At 50.2% G+C, this 11,238-nt stretch overlaps 5 protein-coding genes across 5 annotated transcripts, besides 1 other annotated feature; 2 read left to right on the top strand and 3 right to left on the bottom strand.

Annotated features, from left to right (window-relative positions):
- Positions 1–214, bottom strand: ANIA_11390 (uncharacterized protein; the record flags this gene model as incomplete). The annotated part of the gene is made up of 2 exons (XM_050612480.1): positions 1–117; positions 179–214. 2 exons carry the CDS (start codon positions 212–214, stop codon positions 1–3), a joined length of 153 nt encoding a protein of 50 aa, XP_050468398.1.
- Positions 1–11,238: part of a sequence feature (contig 1.55 1613..492661(-1)) that runs on past both edges of the window.
- On the top strand, positions 1,501–1,782 carry ANIA_11391 (uncharacterized protein; the record flags this gene model as incomplete). The annotated part of the gene is made up of 2 exons (XM_050612479.1): positions 1,501–1,507; positions 1,556–1,782. 2 exons carry the CDS (start codon positions 1,501–1,503, stop codon positions 1,780–1,782), a joined length of 234 nt encoding a protein of 77 aa, XP_050468397.1.
- ANIA_03359 (proline permease PrnB) lies at positions 2,872–4,738 on the top strand. Its single transcript, XM_050612478.1, has one exon. The coding sequence runs from the start codon at positions 3,296–3,298 to the stop codon at positions 4,616–4,618; it is 1,323 nt and encodes a 440-aa protein (XP_050468396.1). The 5' UTR covers positions 2,872–3,295; the 3' UTR covers positions 4,619–4,738.
- On the bottom strand, positions 4,845–6,540 carry ANIA_03360 (putative glycosyl hydrolase; the record flags this gene model as incomplete). Its single annotated transcript, XM_655872.1, has 3 exons — positions 4,845–5,130; positions 5,186–5,276; positions 5,526–6,540. The coding sequence occupies 3 exons, from the start codon at positions 6,538–6,540 to the stop codon at positions 4,845–4,847; spliced, it is 1,392 nt and encodes a 463-aa protein (XP_660964.1).
- On the bottom strand, positions 9,078–10,643 carry nopA. Its single transcript, XM_655873.2, has 5 exons — positions 10,338–10,643; positions 10,221–10,287; positions 9,687–10,174; positions 9,504–9,638; positions 9,078–9,441 (listed from the first exon to the last, which is right to left on the bottom strand). Exons 1-5 carry the CDS (start codon positions 10,622–10,624, stop codon positions 9,360–9,362), a joined length of 1,059 nt encoding a protein of 352 aa, XP_660965.2. The 5' UTR covers positions 10,625–10,643; the 3' UTR covers positions 9,078–9,359.

The following is an 11,238-nucleotide window of genomic DNA, read 5'->3' as shown; positions in this document are numbered from 1 at the left end:
CTAGGCCACATTCCCATTAACTTTGGCGGTTCCAGTATCAACTGCTTGCTGGAGTACTTCATCAGCAACTGACGTACTATCATCCGAGATGACCACAATAGCACTAATGTAGTACTCCTAGTCACATTTCGCAATCTTCGGGCAACTACCAGGACCACCATCCTGGTTTCTATCCTACCCAACGGTAGCTGCGATGTTCCCTCGGCGATGCCATCTTTACCGCTTTGGATGGAAAATCCAACGGTATCACTCATCACGATCATGGAAAGCAGTTATTGGATGCTTTCATTTTGCTGAACTGTGCCGTAGTCACCCCGAAAGTGCTTGAGGGTGTCAGTGCAGGCTTCCGATATACTCGATGCAAGCACAATTCCACCAGATCATCTCAGCCATGACAAAGTACCGACATTCCAGTGACCTGACTTGAACGTGAAATATAATTCTACGACAATCAAGGCACGTGATGTGACAACCGCGGATTTCGTTACTTGAGAGCTCTTTTCTTCTTGAATTCTCCGGGTATAGTCTACAGTCTTTATAATTTCATATCCTTTTGGATATCAATGTGATCCTGATCCGGCACACTAGTCTGCAAGTTATTCTGCCATTCTAGTCACGCCAGTCCCGACAAGGTCTTTGAGGATTCCAGTTCCGTGAAAGATGCCCGGGAGCTGTAATCTCCCGTCTCCGTTGGGATACTCACCATCTGCTGTCCTTATATAGGGCTTTCGGGAATGTTTCAGGACGGATAGATAGATATCATCTGCGAGAATGTCTGCATCCAGTTACCCAACATTGAGATGCAATTTCAGCAGACGTTGATCTAACACAATAAGGAAGCAGCCAGCTGGAAGCATGTCAGATTGTGTTCCCAACTCTGATGGCATAACTAATGGTATTTAGATGAACAGCTTCATCTCTTGCCAGTACCTCAGAGCTCAATCGGAGGCAGTTTCATACTTGCCGACCTATTGATTCGCAAAAAGTCGTTTAAGTGCAAAAAATCCCTATGAGCAGAAAAACACACTGACCCAACTCCTGCAGCCGTGTTATAGATCACTAAGAGGGATTCAATCTCTATCAAGACATGGCGCCAGCTTGATGAGTAACCTTTGGCAGAGAAACCGGTTACCTTCGTGATTCCCTTCATTCCAACTAGCCACTGTATATCTCCATGTTGCTTGACGCATTTGCGTGGTTCATCATGATCTCAAGAGCCGTGATTTATCGGTCATAAACAGGGAGCACGTTGTCGACAGATGAGACGATACGAATGCTCGGAACTGCGGCTCATGAGCCAACATCCTGCTCACTGCCTCAGGGCGTTTGGTTTACCACAGAATTTGCAAGCCTCTTGCTACGGTTTTTGAGGAAATGTACAATGTAAGCCGAACAAAGAGGCCGAGACATGTTACAAGGGGCTGGCTGCACAAATGCAGATGCTCAGAAAGGGGGAATATAACGAACTCTATGTGTTTCCATCATGATTGCAAGAAAAGCATGGGTTGTAAGTTCCACTCCAGATATCTCAGTTAATTATCCTAACTAGTTCTAGGTGGATCGAACCCTGTACTGCAAAAAGAGCGGAAAGTTACCTTGGGACCCCCAGACTTACAGGATTTGACTCCTGCGATATTACGAGAATTTTCAAGCTCAACTGAGACACTCAGCACACGGCAAGACGATATCGAGTGGTGCACAGCCAGAACAATTGAGGCACAGGATCAAGACAAGTTCTACCGGTGTTTCAACAAGAGAGCCGGTAGAGGTGTGCCAGTCTGACTGAATGGTCTAAGACCGCAGACGGTTGATTTCTGGGTTCCCGGCCAGGAATGGGGAGTGGAGTTTGTTCGAGAAAAAGACAAAATAAACGGGCACATTATACATTTTTATAAGAGCCGGTAATAACCTTGGCGAGCCGATGGTATGATCTAGGATTGGATCACTGTCAATGTGCGACTTCTCCGCCAAAGCGTGGTAATTATACTTCGCCCTATTCATCGTTGACTCAACTAATATGGAAGTAGGGCACACCTTGAAGCTTAGAGACGCACCTTATCCATGAGTTTTCAAGAAGATCATGCAGGCATGACCAAATGGATACTCTAGACCTCTTTTTTGTACAATTGAGAATCTGATTTCATTTGATCGGGCAAAAGGGTATATGGTAAGTTTTGCTTGCCACGATTGCCCCGTTGGGGCTTAAGGTTTCCCAGTGAGTCATTATGGAGCTGTCTAATGTTTAACGTCGAATCTCGAAGTTAATTATGAAGCCATCTAGAAGCGTCTTAGAAGCGCCTAAATGCGCCTAGAAGCACCTAAAAGCACCTAAAATCGTGCAGGAGCTTATCGCCTCGATGATGGCATGACATGACACCTTGCTGGCGTCGATTATTTCTCCTAGCAGACGGTTACAACGGACAGCTTCTCAGGTCTCGTTTATGACCAACCTGAGGCCTTTGAATAATAAACATGCTCTGCGTGAAGACTACAATTTCTATGCCAAAGGCCACGCACGACCGAATCCTCTTCGCCGTCACCGATTTTCTCCACCCTTCCCACTCCTTTGATACCGTCAACACCCCTATCTCATCTCCATATCTCGGTACCCCAATGCATTCGCGACTAGAAGATAAGCCGAGCCCATCGGGCTTCTTGGCGCTGGCTGGCGCGGGTTAGACTCGGGGCCAGCCCGTTCTGTTTGGCTGTGTTTGGCTGACTCTGCGGGGAAATACGGTCGATGCTACTCTGAAGGACAGCTGACTTGGATTTGGATCTGCCCATCCATATCTCCATCCCATCCTGCGGTCGTATTTATTCTTTTTCTTCCTCTCCTCTACATCATGAGCTTTCAATGAATATCTACACTCGCGAGCACTATGGCCGCCGAAAAACCAACACCCGCCCCCTATGGCAACCGTGACCCTGAAGCTGTCCCAGAGACAGAAACAAAAGCTGGGACTCTCCAGGCTCTCGTCGAGGCCGAACTCCTCGATTCTAGATATCAGAACACTCAGCGCGGGCTGAAAACACGGCATGTTCAGCTTATGGCGCTGGGAGGGACAATTGGTTCGTGTGCTTTCACCCTCCCACCTTCCTCTTACCCCGTCCTATTGGAGTGACTCTTCTAAACCGGGGCTCAGGAACCGGCCTCTTCGTCGGGTCCGGACAAGCCCTCAACATCGGCGGACCTCTCTCGCTTTTCCTGGGCTATGTCTTTATTTCAACCCTCGTCTACTGCATCGTCACGGGTATCGCCGAGGTGGGCGCATACCTACCCGTTCACGGAGGCACCATGTCTTACCACGGCTTTCGGTACGTGAGCCGTAGTCTCGGCTTTGCGATGGGGTATCTGTATTGGTACAGCTTGGGTATCTTGGTCCCCTACGAAATCGTCGCCGCCTCGCTAGTGATTGATTACTGGCCGAACGGTGTGCCTTTGGCTGCTTGGATCACTATCATGCTGGTTGTCATTGTGGTCTTGAATTATATGCCTGTTGGAATATACGGAGAGACCGAGTTCTGGTTTGCTGGGATCAAGATCATCACCCTCATCGGGCTGTTACTGTTGAGTTTCATCCTTTTCTGGGGCGGCGGGCCGAATCGACAACGATTGGGATTCCATTACTGGAAGGATCCTGGGGCGATGAACACGTACCTCGTTACCTCAAATGAGAACACAGGAAGGTTCATCGGGTTGTTACAGTGCATCGTCAAGTCCGCCATCGCATTCATCTTTGCCCCGGAACTCATCATCGTCACAGCTGGAGAGATGGAGTCGCCGAGACGGAACGTGCCCAAGGCTGGGAGGAGATATATTTATCGACTCGTGATATTCTATCTCCTCGGCGCCCTCGCGATTGGCGTCATCTGCTCGAGTCAGGACCAGGCACTCCTCACGGGCGACACGAACAACGCCTCCGCGTCCCCATTCGTTGCAGCAATCCAGAACGCAGGCATACCTGTTCTCCGCCACATTGTCAACGCGGCGATTCTGACATCAGCATGGTCGGCAGGCAACTCGTTCCTGTACATGTCCAGCCGTAGCTTGTACGGTCTTGCTGTATCGGGGAACGCACCGAGCATATTCAAGTCGTGCAACAGATTTGGTGTTCCATGGCTTGCTGTCACTGTGTCTGCGCTTTTTTCTCTCCTCTCATACCTCGCCGTTTCTTCCGGCAGCTACACCGTCTTCAACTGGCTTATCAACTTCACCAACACGTCAGGCTTCATCTCCTGGATCTGCTGCTGCATCGTGTACTTTCGGTTTAACGCCGCTATCAAGGCTCAGGGTGTGGAGAAGCCTTACTCGTCTCGCCTGCAACCCTATGGAATCTGGGTCGGATTATCTTTTGCCATTTTTCTGCTACTGATCAACGGCTTCACATGTTTCTTCCCGCAAAATTGGTCAGCAGCGAACTTCTTCACAGCGTACATCGGCATCCCGGCGTTTGCGCTGCTTTATGTCGGACATCGCATCTGGTTCTGGAGCGACCCGTGGGCTTGGAAGAGCACCGAGGTGGATTTGCAGACCGGGCTGCAGGAGATCCTTGCGGCTGAGAAGCCGGCGAGGCCGCGTGACACAATCGGGAGAAAGCTAATGGCGTTGGTTGAGTGATTTGTCATTTGTTGACCAAATCGTGGGATGAATATAATAACGTACTTAGATACCTCAGTATAGTATGCGACATCTGTATGAATCAATGCCGCACAGCCTGCGCTGGACCGTTACGGATCCATATCACGAGCTCACCTGTCAGTTTGATGCTCTCCGCGCCGTACGGAGATTTTGATCCAGAGGTTAATGGCTGGGAACACCTTGCCTGGCTATAATGGTTTCTCCATCAGTCACCGCAGCGCCGTAGCGAGTAGGTGAATACGCTGCAAGATCTTCTTGTGTAATGAGCAACGGGTGGATCTTCTATGCCTCCAGCTGTTCGATCTACTCGGACCAGCCTGAAATGCCCGGGTTCCTCCCAGACGAATTGAGCCCGGTAGTATCCCTGACATTCAGGCTCCTGAAGCCTAGTTGATGGGCACTCAAGAGCGGGCGGGGGATCGGAATAGAGATGAACTGAGTTACTAGCCTTCTCTTCGAGACGCTGTGCCAGAGACACGGTGAAGAAACAGCTGGAACAATTCAGGTACATAATTCCCAGTTGAGAGTAGGATTACTGACTATTACTTGGATTGCATTGAGCTCATGTCTACTTGGATGCCCTCTCGAATAATGAGCACTACTGCTAGATGATCTAACTGCCAGGCCTGCCTCGATTCTGATTGATGGAAGAAATGTTCCTTACGCATTGACAGATAGAGAGGGCAAGACATTGAGCTGAGAATATCTCCTCTTAGACGAAATTGGTGCTCTAAAAGCGATTTGAGCAATGGATACAGATGATCAGCACTAAATCACATTGCTATGATAGTACGAGTTTGTACTAGGTAGACCAGTTGCGCCAGCACGATAGACGCTAGGGCTTAGATCTATGCCAGCCTCGCTCGCACCTCCTGCACCCTCTTACTTGACGCATCCAATTCATCCTGCGACAACTCTCCGCTCTCCAGCGCAGCGTCCAAGGCAGCAACAATGCTCTCCCCCTGGGTGACATTCCTCCCCGACGCAAGAAGCAGGTCCACTCCAGCCTTCTTCGCCAACAGCGCCCTGTTGTTGTCGTCGCCAAATGCCCCCAACGACCCTGCCTCAATTGCATCAGTAATAATCACCCCATCATACCCCAGTCGCCCGCGCAATTCCTCCTGAATCCAGCGCGAGCTCATCCCAGCCGGCCGCTCGGCGTCGAGCGCCGGGTAGATCGCCCACGACGGCATGATCATGGCTACCCCGGCCTGTATCACATCATGATACGGTACCTCATCAACTGTACGGATTTCGTCAAGCGATATATCGATCGTCACTGGTCGTTCATCCGTGTTCTCCTCTGTCGCGGCTGCCCCCAAGCCGGGGAAATGCTTCGCTGTCGCAAGGACATTCGCTCCCTGCTGATTCTCGACGAACTGCGCCGCACAGCCCGACACCACTGTCGCATTATTGCTGTACGATCTTCCATAGCGATCCGTGAAATCACCCTCCTCTCGATAAACAGCCAGGACGGGCGCCAGGTTTGCGTTCATGTTGTAGCTCGTCAGCGTTTCCGCTGCGCCTGCGCCCATCTCACCAGCTGCCGCAAAAGGGTCCGATGAGTCGCCAACTTCTCGCGCTGTTTGCTCTGGCGCGCCCGGGAGACGACGGATTTGCCCTCCTTCCTGGTCGGTCATGATCAGGAGGGGTGTCCCGTTGTACGCTGGGCTCTCGCGGTAAGTCGAGAGGAACCGCTCGATGGTCTCAGGGAGGTCCTCAGTAACATTCTCGCCGAAGATGATGACCCCGCCGACTTCACCTGCTCTGATGAGATCAAAGAGGTGCTCTGGGGGCGTTTCGCCAGGGTAGGAGAATATCACATGCTGCCCAATCTGGGCTTTAGACCCGGCCGCAGCGAGTCCGAGCAGGGGGGCGAGACAGGCTGTTGTCCACTTCATGTCTGTTCTATTTGGGTAGAATACTATCCTCTGAGGACGTTCAGGGTGTTGAGGGCACAGTGCTTGTCTTATATGTCTCATCTGATCTCTTCTGGAGACGATCGTCGTCGGATCGACAAACAATATGACGGGCGCAGTGCTGCGTTATCTCGCTACACGAGACAGCGCGTTAATCTTGTAGCGACGATGTTACCTTGAAATCGGACGCTCGGGTCGTGTTGCTGATCATCCATGGTGGACTTTTCGTATTTTCCGCTTGGACTGGTTACTGTAGTGAGCTGTAACCAGCCTTTTGGGGTTACCCAAAGGTTAGCTTTCGCCTTCTTCAATTAATCTGGCTTCTAGAATACGTAAACAGAAAAATAAAGCAAGACACCGTCATTGAACGTGTTAACGGTATAATTGTTCGGCGATATCGGTAGGGCCAAGTGGGGACAGGCACTACGCCTCCAATTCAGTTAGCCAACCTGGCCTTGAGATTCATTTGGGAGCTATACTTGATCAAGCAATATTTGACGGAGTGCCATGCAAAGGGGGAGTGGGAGGATCGCGGCGATACCCGGCCATGAATGTATGTTATATGGGCTTTCTAATCGAAGGAAGCGCTAAATGTCACCTTACAAACTATCAAATGTACGGCTAGAAAGACGTAGCCCATGACCAGTTACCCTTTGCATGGCTGTCCTGATGAGTACGACGCGTTGGTTCTCTGAGTATACTTGAGCGTGTCTCCTAATCATCGCTGCGTCTGATGGGTGGCGATAACTTGCTCTGTGGAGGGACCTCAAACCGTATATAGACTCTCGAACCCGGACGCTTCTGCGTACAGATGACGGTTCCGTGTCTCTGGCGCCCCGAGACTCCGTTTAACATGGACGGGCACGTCAGTTAGTGCTGTCTTGCCGCTGCAGGTGCCCCATTCGTAGCTCATCAAGAGCTCCCATTGTTCAACTCAAGCAACGGTTACCATTTGGGGGTGTGCTTTTTAGCCTGCACCGCGACGTTCTCACGGCAGCGCCCAGAGTCCATATTATTCCAGGATCTGGATCTCTGGATCGCCAGAGGAGAAACTGAAGCGCATGGTGGAGCTTCCCGTAGCTCTTCCAATGAGCCGCCCCTAGGGTGATTGACGAGGCAGCTGAGGAACTCTAAGATAACGGATGTGTAGTGCATACACACTGCGTAGCACTCTATTCACTGCTCTCGTCAATGATGTAGTTGCACGTAGGCCGTTAGTTACCTTGGAGTGTCCTTCGCGTACCAACGTCCACAAGCGGCCATCACTTGCCATTAGAACACCGGCGTGCTGGAACTTGATGATTCGGGCATAGCCCATCCCGGTTGAAGGACTTAAGATACCTATCCCATCTGGATTTTCAACAGCTCAGAGACCAGAATGGCCAGAAATATATAGTCGAGCGCCAAAGACCTATCCTGGCAAGTCTACTGAGCCGAGCCATAATGTTTGCGATCTTTGAGCATATAGAAAAGAAAGGAGAATTTCCGATGGTAATCTTCAAGTACTCTAATTGCCATTTACGATCTCTCTGCTCGCAAAGAGTCCTCTAGGGTTAAGGTCACCGAGGAGGCTACTCAGATATGACAAGCATCGCCCTTGCGGGTTGATGGCAGTGTTTAGCGAACAGCTGAGAAGTAAGAACCATACTTAGCGCAAATCTCCATCGATATCCCACGAAAGATGCGGCTGAAATGCTAGGCGGGACTATCAATTGATAGGGGACTCACCAGGTGGTCTGATAGCTCATCTATGAGTAGACTATTTTAGGAAAGTACACGTACAAGCGCACTGCGGCAGCCTAGCCTACAACCCTAACTCGTAGCATGCGGATAAACGTAGAGATATCTCTCCATTAATGCTGCCATTCACGCTCGTCCGCGCTCATCAGCAGTACATAGGGATTGTGCAAGGCGTGTTCCCAGCAATACATTCTCGCTCAACGCTGGAAGTGCTCGCTGCTTCGACGCTCGGTGCTGTCTGTCCTAGGGTAAGAGCAACTCCTGCTGCATTCAACGCTCCGGATTAGGTGTCTGCGAAAAAAAAACCGGTGACTCAATTCAAAGATGGGGGGACAAAAGCGCGTTACTTCGACAGTGTAGAGAGACAATGCTTACGACTTGACTACCTCATCTGTCGGCCGACTACAACTGTAATCTAAAGGCGATCCCACCATGATGATCATGAAGATCTCAGATATACCATTGTGGAGAGCAAACAAGTAAAACTGTCATTTGAGTCGCCTTGGTTCAAGCATTGGATCCACTCTCCCCACGTAAAACCATGGGGCCCAAGAGAACAGGTTGTAAGAGGAGAACGGTAAACCACTGGCGTTGCTCCATTCATGAGAAGTATATGCTGCGTATGCAATATCGGACAGTACTGGGCTAACAGTTCTGGGCTGAGCTCCACGGCCTACCTCGTAAGGTGTGTACAATATGTATATCTCATATTTGGACAAGTGACTTGGACAAGTGACTTGCACCCAGAGTGACCATCTTGACAATGGGTAATGAATTTGCCAAGTGATATAGAAATATTATGTATTTATCACGACTTATGCTATTGCTGTTAATAGTTAAATTACACCCATTAATTAGACAACGCCAGCTGAGATCATGACTTCACAGACTGATAATAGTACCTCGAAAGGTTATGCTGCACAAACAGTTCCTATCATATACCTTGTTTGGACAAGCTGCTCTTCCGTAAATTTACGCTGCTTCCGCAGCTGCGCTGAATTCAAATCGTTCGTGTCCTATCGAGTTCTAGTAGACTTTAGGGCTATTGAGAGTAAAACGAATTAAGCGCCCTCTTCCTCGTTAATGCGGATTGCTCCCTCGTTGCCGAGTCCGCTAGACCAAAAGCCGTCTACATAGAGGTTGCTAAGTTTGTCAGCACAAATCAATCGAAAAGAATGGGAAAAAGGTAATTAGGCGATTCTTACGTTCCAGTAGCAGCATCATTTGCAATGACAAGCCAGTACCCGAGGATTCCTTGGATGACGATATCGTGAATGGCAAAGAGGATGGTCTCTCCAGTGAGGCCAAGCTTGAGAGAGAGCGGGCCAGCAGCCAGGGTACTAGTTTGCGTCAGTATCGAATAATCAAGAGCATAGAACAAAACATACATCGGGTACAAAGCCTTGGCCAGAAGTGCCACACTTGCGATAGCCGAGAAGAGTCGGCGGGTGTGCGAGTCCCGGTTGTTCGCGGCTCTGGTTCCCTTGATGCCGATATGATAGATGAGAGTGATGAAAGCAATCGCACTGAGAGCGAACCAGATCCACTTGCGCGATGTGTTGGGAGCATAAGTGCCGAAAAGGCCAGTTCCCAGCATTACCCAATCGGCTACAATGGCAGCAAAGAGCGACGCGCCAGGGAGGCCGGAGAGGAGGGTCAAGCTTGCGAGAATCAGGGGTCCGGTAAGGAACCAATTGACATAGCGCAACCAAAGGACCTGGCGGACGATTCCATATTCAGTGTCCGGAACGTGCTTGTGCTTGTGGTTATATGTATCGTATTTCCAGTCCATGCCCTGTCCCGTAGCAAGAGCAAGATAGATGATAAATGAAACTGTGGTTGCGGTAGCGACTAGGTAGTGAATGACACGTTTTGGCTGGAGAATCAGTAGCTGTATAGTCCGATATAACGGTAAAACTTACTAGCTGTACGCGATTGCTGAGAATGTAGAAAACCAGAGACGAAAGCGCCATGAGCACTGTAACAACCCTAATCGAAATCAGAATTCAGCATTTTCCCAGATCTAATGCCCACCATACCATAATGTCCGCTTGGCAGCAGTATCAACCGCCTGGAAGGTTGGATGGTCCGGAATTACTGTGGGGATAGGAGCCACCGAGGTGGTCGTAGTCCATGATGAGGTCGGGTCGTGCGAAGGAACGGCCTTGGTGACGGTCTCGGTCAGAGTCTGCGTGACTGTGACAGTCTTTTTCAGCGCGTCTTCGATCATATTTGCTATACCGATCTGTTTCGAGGTGGGCGATAATGATGGTTCCTCCACTAAGCCGTGCGTAGCCGATGCTACTGGACCCGGGGCTGGACGCATTTATAGGCTCTCAGCAGCCAGCGACGATGATGGTGACATCCATGGTCTCGACCTGAGTGGACCAAAGACTGCTGGGTCGATTCAGAGTGAGGGACGTCATTCGCCAACTGCGCGCATCCGGGGTGGCATGGCAGCGGTGGTCTTACATTTCAATCGTCATACTGACACCAGAACGTCGTCATCGGGCAGAGAGCTGCCGGAGCTCTCTGGAACATGAAGGAAACATCGATGGACATTGGTCGAATCGTGAGCTCGATTCGGTCGCTGCAAGCAGAGTAAAAGCAAGTCAGCTGAGCATTGCAGTAGCTGTCAAGGGCGAGTCTTCCAGTCATCGTCTCATCGACGCGGGAAGGACTGGGTCTTGGCGGAGCCGGCGCAAGTTCCGATCTTGCCACTGACGACAAGCAGCATCCTGAAAGTTGGACTGGCATTATTATTGGGACGTATTACTCCGAGCAAGTGCCAAAGAGTGGTCCATTTCTAATTCTATTTATAATATACACGACTCAATATTAGAATCAAGAAGACACACCGCACGCAACAGGGGTGACCCCGCTGTTTTATTGTACGTGTCTACAGGGTAGTTGCGAGATCGAGGATGCGCACGGAAGCGA

Source organism: Aspergillus nidulans, chromosome VI (genome assembly GCF_000011425.1).
Source record: "Aspergillus nidulans FGSC A4 chromosome VI".
In the NCBI taxonomy this organism is placed as follows: Eukaryota; Fungi; Ascomycota; class Eurotiomycetes; order Eurotiales; family Aspergillaceae; genus Aspergillus; species Aspergillus nidulans.
The sequence above is the reverse complement of the archived record's forward strand: the minus strand, read 5'-3'. Positions and strand labels throughout refer to the sequence as shown.

Excerpts from the sequence above, each read along its gene's own strand:
- ANIA_03359 (XM_050612478.1), top strand. The coding sequence starts at position 3,296 with ATGTCTTACCACGGCTTTCGGTACGTGAGCCGTAGTCTCGGCTTTGCG.
- nopA (XM_655873.2), bottom strand. The coding sequence starts at position 10,624 with ATGCGTCCAGCCCCGGGTCCAGTAGCATCGGCTACGCACGGCTTAGTG. Across the intron at positions 10,288-10,337 it reads GCTGCCAAGCGGACATTATG|GGTTGTTACAGTGCTCATGG; the intron begins GTATGGTGGGCA and ends GATTTCGATTAG. Across the intron at positions 10,175-10,220 it reads TCAGCAATCGCGTACAGCTA|CCAAAACGTGTCATTCACTA; the intron begins GTAAGTTTTACC and ends CTGATTCTCCAG.